The 23,983-nt window shown below is 48.3% G+C and overlaps 1 protein-coding gene across 1 annotated transcript; it reads left to right on the top strand.

Annotated features, from left to right (window-relative positions):
• Positions 1-7,826: 7,826 nt before the first annotated feature.
• On the top strand, positions 7,827-23,516 carry AKR1B1 (aldo-keto reductase family 1 member B). Its single transcript, NM_001319875.1, is given in 10 exon segments — positions 7,827-7,892; positions 15,532-15,699; positions 16,380-16,496; positions 17,452-17,529; positions 17,836-17,958; positions 18,486-18,592; positions 18,842-18,923; positions 19,409-19,492; positions 21,250-21,332; positions 23,474-23,516. Coding segments are annotated over 10 exon segments (951 nt in total).
• Positions 23,517-23,983: the final 467 nt, after the last annotated feature.

The raw sequence follows: 23,983 nt of genomic DNA on the forward strand, positions 1-23,983 counted from the left end.
TCACTGGACTCACCCTAATCTTGGCCCTGGCAGTCAGGCAGTTTGAAATAGGTTGGAGGGTGGTAGGCAGGGAGTAGGAACTGGTTATTAAACATTATTAACAGATCACTGCCAACAATCCTCATTGCCACAAACCCCTTGAGTTTTATCCTCCATCTCTTCTGTGAATGTTGGTAGGGTTCAGGAACTTGCCGTAAGCGAAAACATGCGCCCCCTGGAGGACAATGCTTCCCCTGCAGCTCTCCTAAGAAGTGGCTATTTTTTCTCTGCCAGTTCTCACTCCACAGAGCCTAAAAGTAAGGTAAATATCCTCCTGGGGTATTGCAGCTTTTAGTTTCCTTCCTCTCTCAACATCTCAGATATTTTGAAGTACATGTCATCAAACTGTAAGCCCCACTCTCCCTTCTACTGGCCTCAGGGTCACTCTTCCTCTCACGTGGGAGATTTTACCACTTGTCACTACCCCTTCTGTAACCATTCTCGGTGACTTTCAATATCCATAGAATTCTTGGGGCCCCTGATAGCTCAGTTAGTTGACACCCTCAATTGTTATGGACTTTCTCTCTCTTTACTGTTACTAACAATAAATCTACCATTAAATCTCAAATTTTAGCATTGCATCTTGACCAATACCTCTTACCCCATTTATTTCCTCTAACACTCATCCTTCATTAATTCTTTGATACCATGAAGACCTCTAATCCACTATCCTTGTCTCATATCACCGTCCATCACCCCCACCTGCCCTTGACAGTCAACATCCTCGCGTCTTCAGTTTCCTCTTCATCCAGCATAGAATCCAAGGTCTATCACAATCATTGCTCCGTGCATTTATGTTTAGTTGGCCAAAGGATTTTTTTCTGTTCCCACCAATAAGGAAGATCAAAGGCATTTTGCATTCAAACAGAACAGACGAAAGTATGCAGTTACAGATTTTCCCTGGGGCTAAGTTAACTGGCTTGTGTTTTGTCATAGTTCAAAGATATCCAGACCTCTGGACATTCCACATTGATCCACTCTACCAATAAAAGCATGCCAGTTGGGCTGTCTGAACAAGAAACGGCTAGCACATTGGAGACCCTGGAAAGAAACATGCACTCCAGAGGGTGGGAAATAAACCCCACCAAGACTCAGGGTGCATGCCACATGAGTAAAATTTTTTGGGTCCAGTGGTTAGGGCATTCTGGGACATTCCATCTAAGTAAAGGAAAGGATAAATTATTGCACCTTGCAACTACCATAACAAAGGCGCTTTTTCCAGGGGAAAAAGCAAGAGTGACATTAAATTATAAGCTCTGACTGTTGTCTGGGTAATTGGGGCATCTCATGCCAGAGGACCAGCAAGCAAGAAGAGTTATCGTCCTGGCAGTTGTAACTGACCTTGATCAGTGAGAGGAGGTAGGGTACTCCCTTGTCCCATTATAACTGAGTGGCTATGTGCGGCAACCCCAGAATGAGGAGGATATGATTATCAAGGTGTGGGTCACACCACTATGTAAGTCCTCAAGACCTTCTGAGTTCCTGCTGGGAGTGAGGGGAATTTCAAATAGAAAGTGGAGGAGGGAGAGGGTGAGATCCAGTTGTGGCCCTGACACCAATGGCAGCACAGTGGCTGCAGTCCGCCCTATTAACGAGTGCAGGTGCCTGGGCGAAGGGCGTGCTGCCCCAGCACATAGTCCTGTTGGCATATGGCCTTCAGCAATCAGACCCTTCAGATACTATCTCAGCTATGGACCACCACCTTGTCCAACATCACACCCCTTCCAGGGGTGACACACATCCAATTCCTGATTGATTTTTGTGGTATGGTTTGAATATCTGGCCATCTCAGTGCAACTGGGGACACCTCCGATGGGCCATTATAGCACCAGAGCTCCCTGGAGGGTTGGCCAAGGCTGCTGTTGGGCCTGCATGGAAACCTGACTTCTCCCTCGGCCCACTCCTACTCCAGTCCCTTCTCTTTCACAAGTGTTCATCCTGCAGGCTCAATTCCATCCCAGGGTCTGATTCCTGGAGAACCCAACCTGTGACACCAGCCAAGGTCAAGCCACCATCTTATCCCCCTAGACCAGTTCAGTAGGGCCACTAACTGGGCTCCTTCCTTCCCTTCTGACACTCCTGAATCTATTCCACACACTGCAGCAAGAACAAGCCTTTTAACGTGTACATCAGATCATGACACTCCACTGTTAAAGACCTTCCAATGACTTCCTGTCACATTCGGAAAAAAACTTGACACTTTGTAATGACCCTTCGAGGCTCTACATAATCTGACCCGTGGCTGCCTCTCCCATTTTCGCTCCAGCTCACTCTCTCTGCTTTACCCACACAGGCTTCCTTGCTTCTCTACCACTACCTCCCCTCCATCTGGTTCCCCTCCCCCGCCCCACCTATATACACTCAAAGCAACTCGACCACCCTCCGGGGCCACACAGACCTCTTCTCACCTGCTGGAATGTGTCTGTCTGGGTGTGCACAGGGCTCACACTCTCTCCATCACCTCCTTATCACCTCCTTTGTTTTCATCATGTGGTTTATCATTACCTGGCCAGATAGTACATTAACGTGTTTACTATCTGTCTCTCTGGCTAGAAAGGATGCTGCATATGATCAGAGACTTCCTGTTTACTTCTGTAATCCCAGGACCTAAAACAATACCTGTTGGCATCAAATATCAGTAAATATTTAGTGGATATATGAATGAATTTGTTGAATAAATACACCTCCTCCATAAAGGTGTCAAACTTGCTAATACCACATGTGCTTTATCTGTGCACAGAGATGTTTTCTTTTAGTAGATCTTCTAGAAAAGGTATGGGTCTGGCCTTTGAGGATGAAACCGGGCCTGGCAGCAAGGATTTTATCAGTCATCTCATCCAAGTCCGTGCAGATGGGGTATGACAAGCTACCTGAAAATACCAGAACCTGTAACAGCAATTCTGTAGGTTCACTGATCTGCCCCCTCCCGCTGCCTCCAAAACCAGGACCCCAGATAAATGAGGAGACCCCTCAGTCTCACCAGTAACCTATTTCTAAATCAGAGTATAGGAGACTCATTTATTTGCACTATGAGGTCAGAATTCCCCTGCAGGGCTGTATGGGTAAGTCTCTCCTCTTGCCACATGCATCAAGTCCTCTCGCTCAGAAAGGAGAAGCCACAGGCAGCAGAGGTCCTCAGCCACAGAGCCACCACCCTTCAGTGTGCTCCAACAGCTGTGAGCGGTGTCACAGTCATTGGCATCTAGTGACAAAGAATTCATTAATGCTGTAGGCATTTCTTACAAAGTTATCTCTGTTAGACTGCCTCCCTCACACATCTGCTCTCTCTTAGGTGTTTTGACTGGAAGAAAAAGGATGGGGTCACTGCTACAGGGGCGAGGAATTGTGCAGGAGCCCACAGACCCTCGCACACCTGCTCTCAAGCATGCGCAGTCAGAGTGTGGCCGACACAGATAATCGCGGTGTGGGTGATGATTATTCTGTGCAAATAATTCCACCTCTGTGGGCTGGTTCCTTTTTATTTTGAGGCTCTTAGGCAGTGTGAGGTGAGTGAGGCTGCCTCTATGCAGAATTTAAAAGAGGAGGGCACCAGAAATCTCAGTAATTGAGACTGGTTATACTTTAATGCAACATTTAAAAAATCTAAATGCAAAAAAAAAAATCCATGATGAACAAAATGTCGAAATTTTAAAAGAAGGCCACTTATTAACTTCTTGGTCTTAGGCAAGTTAATATTACCAAACCTCAGTTTCTTAAAATGCCCCAAATGGGAAAGGAATGGAATCTGTTGTCTTCATCAGGAGGGTATAAGGATCAAGTCAGACAATGGGTTTAAACAGTTTGATACATGGAAGACACACAGAAAAGAGTGGATGATACAATTCACAAGAATTTACTAAACAGCTGTGCTAAAAGTGACAAAATGTTCGCTTATCTCTCTCCTCTTTTTGCTATTCTGCAATATCTGTGAAGAAGGTTTATATTGACAGTTCTCCCCCAATGATGTTTGCCATCTAAACTTCATCTCACAAACAAACATAAATAAATATTGACACTGCTTCCCAGTAGATCAATTCCCTGAGTCTCCATGGTCCATCCCACTCTGTGACCGGGGCTGAAGCCTCTGTCCTCTTCATATGATTCCACACTCCTTCCCTTTTGCCTCTCTCTGCTTCCTGCGGCCAAAGGATCAACCACAGGTGTTCTCATTTCAAAAAGATGATTGCTCATCCGAGGGGACCGAAGGATGGAGCAGGCAGAGGTGGGGAGAAGGATGCTTTTGACGGCACTATAGGAATGCTCGCCCTGTGGGTTTCTCCTGGCACTGCTGTCATCAGGTGCCTGGTGTGTGGTTCTCACGGTTTTCCTGCTACCTGAAATGAGGAGTAGTGGTGAGGCCACGGGGTGGGTGGAGGGCGGAGTCTTCCAAACTGGAGGCCATGACCCAAGAGTGGATCACAAAATCATTTATCATGGAACCATGAGTGAATCAGGGTAGAAATCCATACTAGAAAAAGAAAACAAAACAGAACATGCAATATCAGAGTATGCCACACATAATTAGGATGAGAATTATCTTGTAGATCTTTTGTTTCTGTCATATATTCATATAGGTCACAGGTAACCTACTTCTTACTGTTAAGTCACAATAAAATAACTTGAAAGCTGGGGGGGGGAAGGGTATAGCTCAGTGGTAAAGTGCATGCTTAGCATGCACGAGGTCCTGGGTTCAATCTCCAGTACATCAATTAATAAATAAATAAATAGCTTAACCCCCCCCCCACAAAACCGCATAACTTGAAAGCCACCGGTGTAGTCATTTGGGTGCTACAGTCAAACTCCTTGGGTTTAAATCTCGACCATGCCACTTACTTGTTATGAGACCTTAGCAATTTACTTCTCTTCTCTGTGCCTTGGTTTCCTCGTCGGTAAAACTGATGAATAATATTATCCACGGCAAAGAATGGTTATGCAAATTAAATTATTTAACACATGTAATGCTTGTAGAATAGCGCCAGGCACCCAGTAAGCTCACCAGAAGTTAGCTATTTTATTATCATTATCAGCAGCAGCACCTTCATATGATGTATGTAAAGGGCCTAAAATGGTGCCTGAAACATCATGAGGGCTCAATAGCTGTTTGTGGTTGTGGAAGAGACTTCTGTTGCTTACTATGTTCAGCTGTGTTCTGTCCTCCTCTGCTTTCTGGCACACAGGAAGAAGACACGTCCCCATCTCAGTGAAGACAGAGGCAGGGCTTTGCAACTAGGTCTGCCCAATAAATTGTAGATGGAAGTGATGTGTGCCACCTCCAGGTCTGAGCAATTCATTGCTCACTGGAGACTCTCCATTGCTCTCTTGCTCCCCTGAGGCAAACCCTGAAGACTTGGGTTAGGGCAACAGTGGAAAAATGTGGTCGCTCTAGCCTGGGGTCCTTGAGAGACTCTGAATCCTAGCCTACTGCCTCCTTTCACCTCCACCAGCCTGTGTGGACAGGTAGCATGTAACCTTTGTATGTCTGTTGACAACAGCTTTATTGAGACATAATTCATGTGCCATAATATTCATCCTATTAAAGTGTACAATTTGGTAGTTTTTCATATATTTCCAGTTATACCAGATTTCATAGGACCTTGAATTCCAAGCTAAAGAGTTTAAGTTTTATCCTATAGAAATTGAAGAGTTCATAGGAAACAGTCTTTTAATTGCAAAATGTGTTCATTAATGAAATAATCTGACAAATAGTATTCCCCATTACCTTTGGCTTCTTCCTACCTTTCCCATATGTTACATGTTGTTTTTTCATGTTTGTAATCATGTCCCATTTATGACTTTGTTTTCTACTTTCACCTTAGCATTATTTCATAGACATATTTCTCTATATCTAGATTGTCTTTATTTTTAATGGCTATACCTTATCTCTTGCTATCGTTGGACAGTTACAGTTTTACTTTCTCTGTATAGTACTGTTTTTCGTATATACACCTGAGTGTGTGTGTGGGCACACGTGTGTGTGTTCCTTTTAAATTATTTCCTCAGGATGAGATTATTGGTTCTTATGGCAGGATTACTGGTTCAGGGTACATTAAGATTCTTATTGCTCTTGATAGGAATTGATAGAATGTTTCTGAGAAGAATTTCATTGATTTTTTTTCTCAGCATAATTTTGATATGTGCACAATGGCATTTTACAAAGATGACAGAGGCACTGGGGCAGTTAGGAGACTACCACAAAAGTACGTCCCAACTGTAGTACTTCCATTGCTGTAGAAAATACACAGATCTGACTTTTCATATTTGATAACCCAGTTAGAATATGCCATTTTTAGCCAGGTACACCTTCATGCAGTCAACTCCTAAACTCAATCATCGTAGACACAACTTCAAAACCATTCATACTGAATCTATGTCCCTAACAAATGAGCAACCTGGTCATTCAAGGTATATAATTTTTCCACGAGACTAACCCTTTGGAGCAATCTCTATGTCAGTAGAGATCTTATATGTGGTGGCTTGCTGCTATTTTGCCACAAATCAAGGTCCCAGCTTTAGGCTCAAATTAAAATTCTACTTTTGGGGACAAATAGTATCAGAATTTGCCTACTAACCACAGTTTTTATAAAAGTCAAATGGAAAAATCTCTGGGCTAGTTTGTTTTGTACAAATTTTTCCTAGGGGGAGCACTTTTTAGAAGTCACTAAATGGAAAACTACCAGAATGGAGTTTAGGGAGGTCTGGTTCCTGAGTCATTACAGGGTAGATATAGTTTCTTGCATAATTAGGTGAAAGATTGGAGGGTGATGGAGCAGAAAAAGCAAGTTTGGGGTAGGGTACAGGATTCTGGAGAGAGGTTGTTGGAAAGAAACCAAAATTGTCTTCAAAGCTCTTCCAGCGACTTTCCTTTGGTTATACTGGAAAACACTGCGTTTTCCTGCCTGCCAATTAGGACCGATTAATCCATTATTTAGCACTTCCTAATTTAGAATACTTGAAGTTATAAAATTAAAGTTAACTTTTCTTTTGTGGGTTTCTGCCTTATTCATCTAGAGAGTTTTGCTAACTTACCCTATATTAAATTTGAGGCTTTGATAGAGTCTCACATTCCAAAGACTGTCTTCTGTGTCTTCTGGATCAAGTTCATCAGGGCTTCCTAACTTCAAGAGATGCCGGCTTTTGGAGGAAGGCTTGTTGAACCACACTCAGTGTGTACAGGTGGAGGGTAAAGATAGCGCCAAGAGGCTACATACAGGCTGGAGAAACTCAAACCTCAAGATGATGTCCTGAAACCAAGATTGCAACTCCTTTCTCTGGCGTGCACCTTTCTTAAAGCAAAGTGCGCTAAGCTATAGCAGTAGCGCGCTGGTGTGTTCCTACAAAGGACCGGACATTGGTCAGCTTCCCAAAGAGCACGATATTGGGCTTGAATAGACAAACGTTTCCTTCTGGGCTCTTTCGAAAAATGAAACCAAAAATCCTTCCCAGGCTACTTATTTAAAGGAGATATGTTATTTTTGCTAAAGTATTCGCGTTTCCACGATCCACAGCTGTTGGCGGAGTCAGCGGGGCTCGGTGGAGCGTGGGGGAGTGATCCCAGCGGAAAAAAATCCGGTGCCACTAGGACCTAGGGGAGGAGCGTCCCTGCGGAGCCCCCCGGGCTAGCCGTGGCGCGGCATCCTCGGCGCGGGCCGGCCAATCAGAAGCCGGCTTTGCGTAGCCCGGCGCCTCTCGTACCCGCCCCTTCTGCGGGCCTCACGGGCTACTTAAAGGACCGTGCTGCAGCTGGGGCGGCGTGGTCCTCCGGCCCGGGTCTGTGGCGATCAGTAGTCATGGCTAGTCATATCGTGCTCTACACCGGCGCCAAGATGCCCATCTTGGGGCTGGGTACCTGGAAGGTAGGTGCCCTGGGGAGCGCGATCCGGGGCTGGCTTCAGGTTTGGCGCGGCCTGGGGCGAGGAAGGACCTCGAGTGCCCCTGAGTGGCCCGTGCTGCGGACGCCGGCTTCGGAGGAGATACGTTCGGACTGGTCGGGCCCCCGGCGGGATCGGGCCTGCCTCGCGGGGACCCGGACGCCGGGGCAGGCCGGGGGAGGGGGGGGCTTGAGAGCGGCCCACTGGAGGCCGACCCCGTAACCCCTGGTAGGTGGGATTCCCAGGCCGCACTTTGAATGTGACCTCAGCTGGAAAGTCACTAAGCGGGGTACTTCCCGAGGCCTCGCCGCTCTGGCCCCAGGTTGGAGGTCTGGAGCGACCGGGAGGGAGGTACTTGTCGCTAGGCGCCGGCGTCTCTCGCCTAACGGAATCTGTGGCGCCTTTGTCTTTCTTCGAAATCGTTTGTCCTTAATCGTTTCCGTTTTTGCTCCCTCAGGAATAAGCGACCCAAGGTAAGTCCCAAGAATGCAGATAATTAAACTAGGTAGCACGAGTTTGCCCAGGACCCGCCTATTTACATGTCCCCAAACGCGCGGCGCCAAACCTCTGGAGCCTGGTGTAACCCTGGGGGGTGTTGTGTGCCGCACAGAGCATCTGGGCCCGGGTGGTTCCTTCCCGTGCAAAACTGCAAGCCGGCGTCGGTAATAAAACTGCCTCCGTCCAGAAATCTTAACACCACTGAGATCTCTTCACAGCGTCCCCAAGAAATGGCTAGGAGTAAAAAGGGTAGTCTGATTATCTGAAAATTAGGGAGCCCATAAGGGTGGTTTTTGGGCGCTGAACATTTTTAAGCCGCTTGTAAGTTAGCTTCGAGCTATTGTATATTACATTCCAGAGCCATGACCCGGATTTTCCCAGGGACTAAGAGGGTGGGTCTGGGCATTGAGTATTTACACACAGACAAGGAAAGAAAAGACAGGATGGGTTGAGGGCACCGCGAGATGGTTTGAAATAGAACAGAGGGTGCTGTTTAAAAACTTGCAGTGAAAAATTTGTAAATATATGGTGATAAAGGGTGGTAGAGTTGCATCACACAAAAAGTGTTTCTGGCCGAAGTGTTCAGAGTGTATGTGATTTGTGTTTCCTTCAGAACGTCCAGTGGTGGCTCTAACGGTGTAATTGAATTATAGCCATTGTACCAAATTAAATTCCATCTGTCACAGGTTATTCTCTTGGAATGGATGCAAAAGACACTTTCCTGGCAACGGCAAACTACAGTTTCTGTGATGAGGCAGTATAGACATACACATGTAACTGGAACACAAGTTCCACCAAACGATACTTAAACCTTGCTAGGCGGGATGCATTTTCCATATTTTTAGTCTAAGTTCATATTTTCAGAAATGATGGTCCTGATCTTGGGTCCATTGTTTCAAAATCGATACTCTGGAGTACATAAGAAGAAAAAGTTGATGAAAGAGGTTTTAAATCATTTGCTTGAGCACTTAACACCCTCCCCCCAGGTATATATTTAACTAAGATAGCTCTATAAAATCTGTACATTTGGATCATTCATTCCAGCAGACCAAATTCGTTGAGGGCAAGGGTAGCATCTGCCTTGGTCGCAACTATTTACAGCACTTCTTACAGTGCCTGGTAAATAGTAGGCACCCCAAAGTTACATGTTGAATTAATATGAAGAAGTAAGATAACTAGATTTTGGGGAGTGAGGAGATGAGGTTGTACAGAATTGTATAGAGGCATGGTAGAGAGGATAACAGTGAATAAATGATACAAGTATGGGCTTGGAGTAGATTTCTTTATTTTTTTTAGCTGAAAAAGTTATAAGAATAGTGGTTAATACCTTCCCCCAGACCCTGGACAAAAAAACAGGGTGATCTAAATACCATTTGCTTATCTGTGTGAGAACTAAGGGTGGCTCTGGGAGTGGGTGCAGCTCCTTGTTCCCACGGCTCTTCCACGGCATGGTGACTGTGTTGAATCCTCCAGACCCTTGGCAGGGCTCTGGGAGTCTCCAATCACCGTTCCGCTGAAGGTCCACAGACTCACCCTTCGTTCCTGGGAGCTGAGGGTTTCAGGCCAGTGGAAGAGCGTCTCTGCCTCAGAGCCTGTGTGGCTTAGAGGCCATTTCCCCCTGGCAAGCTTGCCTTCTCTACTGGACAGTAAATAAGCCATGGGCATTGTATTTCCAGGAAGCTGCTAAAACAGATTACTTCTGATGCTGACCAGTGTCCTGTTGCTGATAAGTGCTTTGACTTAGTGAGAAATTGTTAATAAGAGACGGCTGTTGTAACTCACCCCCACATTCCAAACCTAGAAATGGAGGAACAGCTGTGTTTCTCAGCCCCTTTTCCATTATCTCCGCATCTGTCAGCTGCACCCAGGGACCTTGAAACATTTTTCCCTAGTTGACCCCCCCCATAAAAGTTCAGCATCACAGATAGACTAACTGTACATCTGTCTGTCCTGTGGCCCTTCGGTGAGCCACAAACCATTTTATAAGCTAACACTTATTTTTGCCCCCAGCAAACCAGTTTTTGCCTCTTTGGAGGTGATACCGCTTCCTTTACGAATGCATGAGGTAGAAGGAAATGTGCTGGAAAAGAATTCCTGTCAGAACCCTAGGCAAGCTTGTAATGGTCCCAGAGCCCAGACCAGGGAGAGGGGAGAGGTGCTGGCCTTGGAGCTAAAACAGTAGCTTGTTTTTCTGTTTACCAGCCTCATTTCCCTGCAGGCCTCCACCTGGAGTTCTTCAAGATGAAACAGATTTCAATAAGTCCTGCCAGTCCCGTCCCTCCCCATCTCAACCAAGTGGAGACAGCAGTGTCTTAGAATTCAGGACAGACTGATTCGAGTTGAGTGGAGGAAGTTAATCTCAGTTTTACTAGTTATGAGCTCTGATGTAAAACAGTGGCCACACTGGCTGTTTCCATGTGATAAGGCAACGAAAAGGATCATTCTTCAGCAGTCCACTCTTTATCATTTGAAATTGCAGTTTACATTATTAAACTGTAAAATGAATTTGGACATAATTGAACACGAGCCAAGTGAGGCTGGCTTGTCTGCATCAAACAATGAAAAGTGTTTCTGTTGAGAGGGAGATCGCACATTGTTGTCATTCCCTGGATTCTCCCCGTTGCTTATTCTGTTGGCGTCTTCTGAGTGTGGCAGATTTTAAGCCTTGTTTAGACAAAACTGCCAGCTCCTGGTCTCCCAGTCTTGCAGAGGGGAAGCCTTGTGTGTAATCAAGGCCAGCAGGCTGGCTCTCTCATGTCTACCTGAAGTGACTGGGACCGTATTGTCAATTGGTTAAATTGGAACGGGTTAAACCCTTCCAGTCGCCACAGTATCTTGTGTCACCTAACTTTCTGTTATTTGGGGGCTGAATTGGAAATCAGAGTGTTATTTGTGATATGAGGTAGGACAAATCAAGGCTCAGAGTGTTGCTTAACCCCTGTGCCTTCATGTGCGCTTCCACCATACCAAGGGGCTGGTAAAGCACAACCCTGGCTGGTTTTTGTAAATAAAGTTTTATTAGGACACATCTCATGACTTACAACCGCTTTGTGCTGCAGCAGCAGAGTGGAGCAGTTGTGACAGACCATTTGGCCTTCAAGGCCTAAAATAGCTTCTGTCTGGCCACTTACAGAAAAAGTTTGCCAGCTCCTCTCCCCAAAGATTCTAAGTAAATTAATTGGAACTTGGAGTACATTTTGAGAAATTCAGCCACAAATGTCTGTTTGACTTGCATCTAGTTGAAATGACATATTTACAATGGAAGGCAGAACATTATATTGTGGCATCACTAGTATTTAAACAAAACCGATAGTAAAAAATAAAATTAGTTTCTCTTAAAGGCAGGTTGAGTTTCTCTGAAGAAAAGCTGGTTTAATCAAAAGAGGTTAAACATTATGTTTCAGTGACAGCTTTTCTGTGATGTTACTTTTCAAGGCTTTGGAGGTAGATGCCCTGTTTCTTTATTAATCTAAGTTTACATCAAAAGTTGCAGTTACCTGTTCATTGCTCCAGGATTATCATTGGCCCACTGTTCTCATAGTTCTCACTCAGGATGGTTTTTATTTTCCCCCAAAGTGAAGTTTCCTTTGTTCCTGACCCCTTCTTCATTACAAAAGTATACCTGTTAACTGGAAAAAAATTTTAGAAGCATATTCTCAGAATAGTCCCTTCTTCCCAGAAATCCCCATTGTAAAAGCTATGAAGGATTCAGTCTCTGAGATATTTTATTTTTACCAGTGATGCTGTTTTATAATCTTTTGTCTTGTTTGGAGCAGTGTTTTTGTTGGTTTTTTTTTTTTTTTTTTTTTTTGCTTCTGATTTGCAGAGGAATAGAGGGAGGGATATTATCTTAGAGTAACTAGCACGAGCTACAAGCACAGTGGATGATTAGGTTTTAAAAGGAGTGTGTGTGTGGAAGGGGGAGAAACACACGCACACACTCATAGTAAAAGACTACCTGGCCTGAAAGTGTTACATGAGAAGGAAATAGGGAGTCCGAGTTTGTGGAGGTGATGGGGGCCTCTGAGGCGGAGACTTCTGGCCACATCACTTGGTGCCATCAGCCCAGAATGTGGTTATGTTGCTGCCCAAGCTAGAACTTTGGAGCTGTAAGGACAAGGGGGAATGGGTATGCATGGATGTGCCCCAGTCACAGGGCAGATTAGTGGCAGAATCAAGTTTAAAAAATGATTTTGTCTTTAGGATTTGTATAATTTGATTATTTATAACTTGAGTGTTTCTTCTACTGGTTTTCTGCAGATTTGCTCTTAGATGACAGAGATAATTTCTTTCATCTTCTTTTCAAAGTCTCAATTTGGACCACTGCCTTCTGTTTGCAGTTTTTAATATGGACATGGAATGGGGAGATGGTATAATCATTCTCAAGTTTATTGAGCGATTTTTCACCATGAAGTGGCTGCTTCATTTGTGATAAGGGAAGTTAGTTTCTTTCTGGGATGGGTTCTAGATGGAGATAATTAGTATTGAAGGTAGTTGTGGATTCTGGTACATTTTTCATCCCGGAGAATGATTTTGGAAGTCCAGGAGACTTGTCCTCTCCCTGAGCAGTGTCTCCTGCCTCTTGGGGTCCACCCTGGAGGACGGACCTCTTGTCAGAGCCTGGCTCTCAGGTCCTGGTGCCAGGGTTTGCATCCTGACATCTCTTACTGCATGATCATGGGCCAGTTTCCTAAGGTCTCTGCACCTTAGGTTCCTTATCCACAGAGATAATAGTGTCTGAATCAGGGCTGTAGTGAAGAGTCAATTCAGTAATACATTTAAAACTAGTGAAAACTAATGCATAATAAATGGGAGCTGTTGTTATTTTCAGTTTGAGCCATTGTGGGCTACACATCCCACTGGTCTGTTTCCATTTTGTGACATGATCTGCCCTGGCACAAGCCTTCTAGAAGCCAGGGTGCCTGCCTCGGGGCCGGCCCTGGCGCACCCAGCCCACGTGAGAGCCGGTGGCCCCAGCCTTCCCCACTGCTACAACGGTGTCTTTAAAAAGGGGAGGCTGGCCCGTAGTGTCCATTCACAGGATTCTTGTTATGAATTGCCACAACTTCTACAAATTTAATTTGTAAAATGCCTAACAGTCCTTGCTTCTGTTTTTCCTTACCCGTTGGAAGCAGTTTGGTCTCAGCTTCTCAGCACGTGCATCTCCAGGGAAGGGTCAGGCAGCAGCAGCTTCTTCATGACCTCCTGAAGGCTATTTCTGTCCATGGCTTCTCTATAAAAACATCACACAGACTTTTTGTAGTTTTGTGTCCATTGTTCAGCAGCCTTGATTATCCTACTCTGCACTCTTCTGGTTCCAAGGAACTGAATAACCAACTTAATCATAAGCAGGAAAAAAAAATGCGTGTTGGGGATTCACTGACCTACACACTGATGTCAGGTGTACGAGCTGCAGGGCTGTAAATGATGTGACCAGGGGCCGTCTCTCTCATCAATCATCATCTGTATCTCAAGCAGTTCTCCTCTAGCAGCTCCTGGCTCATGCGCTCCCAGCACAGTGACCCCAGCAGAATGAAATCTTGTCTTGGTAGCGCCAGCTGAAGGCCAGAGATGAGTCTTGTGGGCCTGGCTTGGGTCATACCTCTGCCCTGTTCCAGTCACTGTGTCAGATGCAGTGTGTTATTAGGCCAAGCCTGGGCAAGGTGCCCACCCCTCTGCCTGGGGATTGGGGCTGTGAGGTGCTGGGCTGGCACAGCACAGGGCTCCACAGACAAACTCAATCAGTTTGCTGTCAAGCCTGGGGAGAGTTAATGTGTGCTGGCAGACAGTTCCCCCACCTGGGTCCCTTACCTCTTCTCTTTCTTGGGAGGGAGAGTGCTCTGCTCTCACCTCTCACATCAGCAGTAGCTGTGCACAGAGTCCAGAGGGAGGCTGCGGTACTCACTGTCTTCTGGATGTGCCGAGGTTCCCTGCTCTGTTCCTTAAACCGTGAAGAGTGAGTAAGGCTACAGGTGCAGCTTGTTGGATCCTCCAGGGAAACAGGAGATTGTCAGATCATCTGAAGTTGTTTCCTGATCTCACACCTGAGGTCAGCGTCTCCCATCTGTCCCCCTGCTCCGTCTGTGGTGGCGAGTGGACTGGGCGAGCTCTCGGGCTCGAATCACGCACTCCTCCGCCCTCGCCTGTTCACAGCAGCTGATATCAAAACAGCAGATGTCTGCAGCTGCTCCTGCCCTGGGAACTTTTCCTGGCCATTCTTTTCTACCCCAGCTCTCCAGAGGAATGCGTTCTATTCACTCAGTGGTCCGTTGCACACGTGTTTATTTTTCACCTCTCTGGTCCGAGCAGAAGCATCGTGGAGATGAGTGTATGTGCAGTCAGTCTGGATGCTGGGGGAGCTCCCACACCTCTCCTCCTCACTCAGATGCGCAGGTGGTCCAGGCAGGGGCAGCCATTCAGTCTTTCTGCAGCTCTGACCACTAGCCAGATGGTGGTCTTCCACAGCTCCTCTTCCCCCTCCTGTCAACTCATTTCTGCCCACTGATGCCTCCCAGGGGCCGCCTCCCGTCTTCACCTCTTAGAACGGTTCTTACACAGGGAGATTGGATCACAGGCCTTTGGCTGTGCACCAGTGGTGGTCTTAACTTTGATAATCTCTTAGAACTGGTTAAAAACAAGTGATGGCCAATATCAGAATCCACTTGTAAAAGGAGAAAATAAACCATAAACAGCCACCAACAGAACTCAGGAACCAAACGGGAATTGGGGTGAACATTTATGGCTGTTCTGAAATGTTTTGAGCTCTTTGAAGGAAGTGGTATCCCCTGTCTTGGGGTCCTAGTAGACTGAGGCAGTGGGGGCTTTCTATACACTGGTTTGTAAATCAGTGGATTCTGAGGAAGCAAGGAAGTGGGAGGCTTTGGCCCATCTTGTTATGGCGATCTGGGTGGCTAGTAAGTGGTTGTCGGATTTTCTGAAAACAAAGCAATATGGCATTTCACCTCGGGACGTTCAGAAACCTCCCTGGCCTGCCTTTGCTGACCTTAGAGAAACGGGAGCCTCTGAGGAGCATGGGTTCCCACCGCCCTCTTCCTGGGTTGTATGCAAATTGTGTTTGGTTTGTTTCAGTTTTATCCCCACACCTTCCGTTTCCTGTTTCTTTCAGTCCCCTCCCGGCAAAGTGACAGAGGCTGTGAAGGTCGCAATCGACCTTGGGTACCGACACATCGACTGCGCCCATGTGTACCAGAACGAGAATGAGGTGGGCTTGGCCATCCAGGAGAAGATCCAGGAGCAGGTGGTGAAGCGTGAGGACCTCTTCATTGTCAGCAAGGTACCACCCTGAGGGTTCTCGTCCACGGTCAGCCAGGAGCAGCATCAGCTCAGGGGCCAAGGCCACAACCTCTGGTGCCTCCTGATAACGACCTCAGTTATCACCCGACCGGCGGTTCTTCTGAGGGAACGTGTGTTGACGCAAGGCCGTGGAGGCCAACAGAGCTCACCTGTCTGTGGCCATCTGTCTGTGGGGTGGTCATTGGTTGGAACCCTTTGCAGATGGGGCTGAGGCTGTGGGTTGGCACTGCCTTTCCAAGGAGTTCTCTTTGAGGCCAGAACCTGGTTCCCACCTGCAGACTGGGTCTCCGCTGCTGGCCACTGTCTTGTACCCGGAGGCTGTTGGTGCCCATTGGGTGGGAGTGAGGCTGGCTCCACGAAGACCAGCCTGGTGGGACAATAGGCCTGAGAGCTCACGTTTAAGGCCTAGGGTCATGTTTAGTTGCCTGTCCATTATATTATGCCTTCGGTTTGGTCCTTTTGAAGGGTTTCCTCGACCTGATTATCCAGCTTCCTTTGGAAAGTTGGGATCCATGTGTGAAGTGGAGCCTCCCTCCCCACCATTTTCAGTGTCATGGTGAAGTGGGGGTTGTGGGGAGAGAAAGTGAGCCTTGGAGCCTCCGGCTTCCGGCAGGAGGGAGCCTCCCCATGCAGGGCTGACGTGCTCTCTCGTGCCTGCAGCTGTGGTGCACGCACCACGAGAAGGACCTGGTGAAGGGAGCCTGCCAGAAGACGCTCAGCGACCTGAAGCTGGACTACCTGGACCTCTACCTTATTCACTGGCCCACGGGTTTCAAGGTATGCCTGGGGCGCAGGTTAGGTCGAGAGTGGCTAGATGCTGTGTGTGTGTCCTCGCTGCGCTGCTCGAGGTGTGGTCCCAGCACCGGCAGCAGTGGCATCACCTGGGAGCTTGTTAGAACTCAGTCCAGGCCCCACCCAGCCCTTCTGAATCCAAACCACGGGTGACTCACTCCCATTTCGGAGTTTGAGAAGCACTGCTCTTTGTCATTTGCTGACTGTGGAACTTAAAACTTAGTGACAGTGAATGTGGCTCAGGTGACATTTCTGCACACAACCATAGGCTACTGCCCCGCCCCCGTCTCAGGCGTGCACACGTGTACCTGTTCGTGCCCTGAACGTGCATACGTGTGTGTTCCTGCATCCACACACGTGCCCCATCCTGCGGAAGCTTGATGGACTGCCTTCACACAAGGAGAATTCTAGAGTTATTAGGGCCTTTGCCTCCTTTCTAGCCAAGACTCAAAGTTTTCTGCTTTGTCAACCAGCTTGAAAGCCTGCACATGTTACCCTGTGGCTCTTATTTTATTGCACGGTGGTGTATCCGGGCCTGGCTTTCATCCTTTGTTTTTCATGTTAAAGCTGGTGAGGCTCGGCTAGGTTTTGGTTTTGTAGGCGAGTGGTCCAGCCGGGATGCAGGCCTGTGAATCCTGGCCCTGAGTCCTTTCCCCGTCCACACACTCCAGCCCACGGCAGGCTCATTGCACTGACTGTCCACCTCCATCTGATGGTCACCTCCAACCTGTTTATAGAAAAAGGGTCTGGGGACTTCTGGGATGGTCTGTCATTTCTTTTTCACACTGACATAGGTTTGCTGTTGATTATCGTCCAGAAACTTAGCCAGCTGTTGTAGGTTAGAATAACTGTATTAGAACGTGACTCTCAAAGCTGCAGCTCCTCGAGCAGATCTGGGCAGGTCTGTTACTGACTGACGGATTCTGGATTGTTACCACAGCCTGGGAACGATATTTTCCCCCTGGATGGAGACGGCAATGTGATTCCCAGTGAAAGCGACTTTGTGGACACCTGGGCGGTAAGGCAGCCCCGGATTTGGCTTCCCCTTCATTGCTGAGCCCCGTTCCCCTTGTGAGCAGACCCGATGTGAGTGATCCACTCTGCTGTTTCTGTACTTTTTTATTCTGTCACTGTTTGTGCTCTCCCTATCTCATTAAAGCCAGCCTGGCTTATGTCATGGTGCCTCTTATCTTCCCAAAGATCTAATTTGCTGACACTGAGTAGTCAGGGCAGGACCTGTTAAACTGACTGGTGCGAGAGGTGCTTCTGATCCTTGTCCTTTCGGGCACATGTCAGCAGCAAGCAGACCCTCTTTGGTCTCTAGGCCATGGAAGAATTGGTGGATGAAGGACTGGTGAAAGCTATTGGAGTCTCCAACTTCAACCATCTCCAAGTCGAGAAGATCTTAAACAAACCTGGCTTAAAATATAAGCCGGCGGTTAACCAGGTAACATCCGGGGCGAGGAGGCTGGTGTGCGTGGGAGATTGTCTTGTTACTGTGTGATCCTGGCAGTTACCTCTTCTCTGTGTCACCTGGGGAGCAGCTGGGAGGGAGGCAGTTCCCTGGGTGCTGGCAGAGTCCTGATTTATGGTTCAGAAAGATGGTGACACATCTGAGAGTGAAACTTGCAGGGGAGAAATGGTTTGAGCCTGGCTTGTGGTGACTCAGGGCCTTGAGACAAGCTGTGCGCAGACTGAGATCCTCAGACCTGTCACAGTTGATAGATGCCCAACGCCAGGAAAAATCCTTAGGGTCCATGGCCACAGAATGTTGGTAACAAGATTATTACCGTTAATGTCAAGGTTGCTAGCTGGGAACCGGAGACAGTTGTTTCAGCTCATCTGGGAGATAAGACACTGGTTACACATAACTTTCTGTCTAGGGAGGCAGGGGACTTAGCATAGAGTACTTCTTGTGCGCCCCATCCCCCATGCCCGCAGTGGCGCCGTCAGCCCTCTCATTTGCGTCTGCAGATTGAGTGCCACCCATACCTCACTCAGGAGAAGTTAATCGAGTACTGCCAGTCCAGAGGCATTGTGGTGACTGCCTACAGCCCCCTTGGCTCTCCTGACAGGCCCTGGTAAGTTTCCATAGGATCATGTTCTCTTGTCAGTGAAGATTAGGAATGGTTAAAAAGAAAAGTTCAACATCACAGGAGATGCTTCTGGGCTGATTTGTTGGTGTTTCTAGTAGCAAGATGCCTACTCTTTTTCTGGAAGGCTGGGAGTTTGTAACCGAGCTCTGAATTGGGAGGTCGATGGGGATTAGGGTTAGGGTTGCCTTAAATGGTGGTGATGATGGTTGCTCACACAGACCATCCTGTCCCCAGGGCCAAGCCCGAGGACCCTTCCCTACTGGAGGATCCCAGGATCAAAGCGATTGCAGACAAGCACAATAAAACCACAGCCCAGGTACAGCCACTTCTAGGCACTCGTGACTGTTGCCAGAACTTCCTGCATTTGTGGTGGTTCCCATCATCCAGGAGGGAGAAGGGACCAAGCCCAGTCAGGCCCTGCCTGGATGTGTGGCATGGGTCCCGGCGTGTGTAGTAGGAAGGGCGCAGACTGGGAGTTAGCAGACTGCACGTGGCCCGGGGCTCACGGGGCCCCCTGCCTTGCTGCTGCCTGTGAGGGCCTGTGTCTGTGCCCCTGGAAGAGTGCTCGTCTAGGCTGGGTGTTCCCAGGTGGTGGAGGGACCAATGACCCTGGGAGATTGGGGAGCACCTGGCACAGAGGCTGAGTGAGGGCTCTGGGGTCAGACCCTGTCCACCCTGAGCCTGGTTTCCTCATGTGTAAAGTTCTGGGATTTCTTCTTCTGGTGATGGATGTGTACAAGGAAGTGAGCTGAAAGTGTGGAGCTCCTGGTGTACGTATGCACTCAGCGCCTCTGTTCGCAGGTTCTGATCCGGTTCCCCCTGCAGAGAAACCTGATCGTGATCCCCAAGTCTGTGACGCCTGAACGCATTGCTGAGAACTTCCAGGTAAGGTCCTGGCTGGTGGGCCCAGGTTCTCCGTGAGAAGCGGATAGTGGCGGGGGCAGGGGGCCTTCACAGGGCCTCTCATCCCTGGATTGTCTCCTGTCCCTGGGTTGTCACGTGTGCACTGCCTTGCCATCTCCCCTTAGTCAGAGAGCCACCTCGGGAGCTGCAGTGAGCACACCGTGGGCTTGGACAGTCGTTCCTCCTGGGCGGAGGTGCTGTGCTGGGGCAGCCTCGTGCTCAGGCGGGCCCTGGGCCTCGGGACCCCGCTGCACGTGCACACACCCGTGCTGAGGCTCCACGGGGACTCACCACTTGCCAAGAAGTGTTGCTCTTGAGTGATTCTGCCTGGATTTGTCTCAGGGCTCCATTAGTTTCTGTGCCTTGGTTTCCCCGACTGTAGAATGATACCTATTTCAAGGGCTGTCATGAAGATTGAATAAGATGCATCAGGGGCTTTGCATGATGCTTGGTACCTTCATGAACACGCAGAAAACACTGCTGTGCTGATGTGTCCGTGGCCTGCAGACACCTTGCAGGGCACCTGTGAGGTGTTCTGTGTGGGCTCTCGGAGCACCTGCCAGAGCAGAGCAGACCTCCTGACATCACACCCGGCGCCCGCATGCCTACTTCTCTGCCTTTCCCACGAGTGTCGGGAGCTGGCCAAGGGAAGAGCTCTTCAAGGGGGTCCCCATGCCTGTGAGCCACCACTGTCACTGAACAGAGTAGCTCGGCAAGGACCCCTCTGTCTTCACCTGAGCTCTGGTTTCCAGGGGCTCTGTTTCCACAGCAAACAGCTGATTTTGCCTGTTCCGCTGGCCCCGGGCCGTGGCTGTAGCGTGTGCTACTGGTCGCCTGGGAGATGGGGACGAGGCCTGGGGAGAGTGGGGAGCTTACTGCTTAGTAGGGGAGACAGATAAGGTGGTAAAATAGTGACCATGAGAAACACATATCCTGCTAGAGATGGATTTTTTTGTTTCATATTTTATTTTTTCAAGGTGTTAGAAAAGAAACATTTTTAAGGCCTGATCTCTCATGCTAACATAATTTTGCATCTTACTGTGTTGTCTTTGCACACTTTTGCACAGCAGTCATCACAGAGTATGCAGCAGACTTTCCTTCTATACATTCTGCGATCACCCAAGCTGAGGGCCTTCCTCAGATCCCGGGGTGGATCAGGTTCTCCACCTGACACACCTTTCTTGTCTTCTCTGTCTGTTAAGACCTTATCTGGCTTCTTAGGCCCATCTCAGATACCATCTCAGTTGACCACATCCTTCAGCTTCTCAGCTGGAATTCACTCCTGGCTCCGCTGGACTCCCAGAGTGCTTTGTGTAGCATCTTTTGTACTGTGGGCAGCACACTATTCCTTGTATTACGGCTGTTGGATTACCTCCTCCTTTGCTTCTTTGTAAACCGAGGCAAAGACACTTACCCATCCATCACTCTGTTCAGCACTGGTGCTTGTTACAGTGAAAGTGCTCAGCAGAGCTTTGGAAAAGTACTGAATGGAAGAAAACATATCATTTTGCCTGGAGGTTCTGAAAGGGAAGGTCTGTTTTCATTGCTCCATATAGTCCCCAACCAAAACACGTGCATTCTCTGCACAGTAATGTAATGAACTTTCTCTGAGTTTAGTCTGCCTTCCTGCCCTTCCCCACTCCAGGCAGCATCTCATCAGTGGTCCTGCCTGGAGCTGCTTTCATGTCCTGTCTTGGATCTCTATCCACAGAGCTTACTGGAATTTTTTTTCTTCTTAGGTCTTTGACTTTGAACTGAGCAGTGCAGATATGACTACTTTACTCAGCTACAACAGGAACTGGAGGGTCTGTGCCCTGGTGAGGTGAGTGAGGCCCGGGAGCGTGTCGGATGGCCTTAACGTCCAGGTCCTGCTCTCGCAGTGGCTCTGACTTGTGCACATTACTTGCCTTCCCCTCCGTTCAGGGAGGGAATGTCCACACCTGTGTCAGCTGAGCTGTTCATGGCCTGGGACATGCCGGGGGCTCTGTCCTAGACGTCTCCTCCCGCCCCGTGCACTGTTGGCCTAACCTGCAGTAACCACAGAGACTGACTGAATTTTCAAATTTTAGGGGCTCATCTGAAAGCAGATGATCCCAGGTACCCCCTGCCCCACCCTCTTGGAAGAACTGGCACGTGACTCTTTATCTGTGGTGACTGGTGAATGGAGTTTATTCAGAAGATCATAGAGCTTGGGGCTCACAATCGTTCCGGCTCTGACACCCATAAACCATGTGACTGAATCACTCAGTCCCTCTGACAGGCAGCGGCACCTGAGGCCCCTCCAGCTGTACGTTTGCTGGTGCCTTGTATTCCTTCTGATCTGTAGTTCGGGATCTAAGGGAGGGGACAAGGAAGGGTTTTTTGTTTTGTTTTGCTTGTTTTCTTTTCCTTTTCCTACTACTACGTTAACTAAACCAAGTTTCAAGCTCATTTTCTGCTTTCAAGAAGAAACTCCGCCTTTTACAGTGGAGACTCCTTTCTCACTATTTTTATCGTCCAAACTCTGTTTCTTCTCTGTCTCCTTTAGCAGTTACTCTTCTAAGCAGAATCTGAACATTCCCTAAGACGGAATGTTCTCTTTCCAGCCTCTGTGCTCTCTCTGGCGTTTGCCCCACTGGTGCGTCCCACCACCACCCCTGCAGGGATCCACCAGACTTGCATCTTGGATGGTAACTCTCTCCTGCGCTTCATGCAGGCACATGCCTGTGAGCATGTTGCTGCCACTCCACAGCCTCAGATTCAAAATAGGCCACAAGCCGGGTTTACCACTGGCCCTTTCTGATGTCCCTGATTTTGTGTGAGTGGTTCTTACCCTTTAGACATTAAAATCATCTTTGATCTAGTGGGCAAGGGAGAGCGAAGAGAGAAGTGAATCAGTCACCAGGTTCTCCTGTGAGAATCTGCTCATTCATTCAGCTTCCTTTCTCCTTCCTGCTGCTGACACAGTATTGAAAAGGCTGACAAACCACAGAGGTTTTCTGATTGGTCCCTTTATGTATAGACTCCTTCCATTCTGGTGCAGTTCTAGAAGCAGCTGTCATGTGGTCCTGGGGGCTACTGATGTTCAGTGGGTTGGGATTGGAGTAGGAGGGGGAGAAGCTGGCTCCAACATTTCCAGGTCACCTCGGAAGCTTTTTCTAACTGTACGTTTACATACATGCATACACATTGCCTCTTTTTGGTGATTACTGGTACACTGAGCCTCTGTGGCTAATGGCAGTGTTATATTACTCAGGTTTGATGGGATGCCAAGAATGAAAAAAAAAGACAGGCCATGGGGAGCTTTTGTAGGGCTCTAAGTATATGAATAAGAGTTACATGCCCCAAGCAGGGTTCACCCTGGGCCTTTCACACTGCCCAGCCAGTCTTTCTGACCCTGTTGCCATTACATTCCCAACACAAGCCACCGGCCCTACCAGACGGGCCTGTGAACCTCGGCAGATACTGCATCTTTCCACCCCCTGGGTCAATGGTCCACCCTGTCTCCTCTCCCTGTGTTTCCTGTATCAGGTCCTCAGCTACTCCTCTGGCCTCACTTCAGCCCCCGTTGATACCAGAAGGCTCCTGGAGGTGACCGTGGCCTCTGGCCCCATGTACTCCAAGCACTTACTGTTACACGTCCAGGCTCTTAGCATCTCTTGTGTTGTTATCTCCCTGTTACCTTTTAAGGCAATAAGATGCTCTCTAGTCCTGCAACTAGACTGAGTTACCAGGAGGAGGAGCCGTGCTAGGCACAGCGCTGGGCCCACGGGGAGGGTGGGGTCTGTCACACTTGTTCCCGCGGAGGAGCGCCTGTGGCAGAGGACGCCCCCGGGTGCAGACTTGTGATCTGCAGTCTCGGAATTGGCTTGTTGCCTCTGGGGCCTCTGTTTCCACCTAAGTGAGACACGGTTTCTGTCTTTTTGTAATGACAGTAGAAATCCTTCCTTGAAAAGCTGACGTGTTCCTGTTTCCTCCTGACAGCTGTGTCGCCCACAAGGATTATCCCTTTCACGCCGAGTTTTGAAGCTGCGGGTGCTGGCTCTTCCCCAGGTGCCCTGGTTCCCGCTCATTTTTCCTGTGTGTAGTACAGTTTGGCCTTTCTCCGTCAACAGTGGGTCAGCAACTTACAGACAAACCAGCGGGGGCCTGGCCAGCTTGGCGTCGGGGCTGAGGAGCAGCAGCAGTAGATTAGAGTCCCCTCAGTTTTCCTTGCCCTTCTTGTCCAGCTGGGGAGACTGCAACCTGAATACCCTTTTCTAAGTTGAATTTACAGAGTCAAAATAGTGCCTCTAACAATTGGATTTTGACTGCTTGAAGCTGTAATCGTTTCAGTTAGACTTTTCCTTGCCTCAAATAAAAAGTGCTTTTTTGAATTTGATGCTGTTCATTTTGTTTTGGTTTGTTGAAACAGTACACCGCCTTCTGTCCCCCTCAGCCTTCCTGCTGGTGATAGCCATAGAGCCGGCTGCTCAGCTCTGCAGCAGGAGGGAA

The sequence above is a fragment of the Camelus dromedarius genome, chromosome 7, assembly GCF_036321535.1.
Source record: "Camelus dromedarius isolate mCamDro1 chromosome 7, mCamDro1.pat, whole genome shotgun sequence".
Taxonomy (NCBI): domain Eukaryota; kingdom Metazoa; phylum Chordata; class Mammalia; order Artiodactyla; family Camelidae; genus Camelus; species Camelus dromedarius.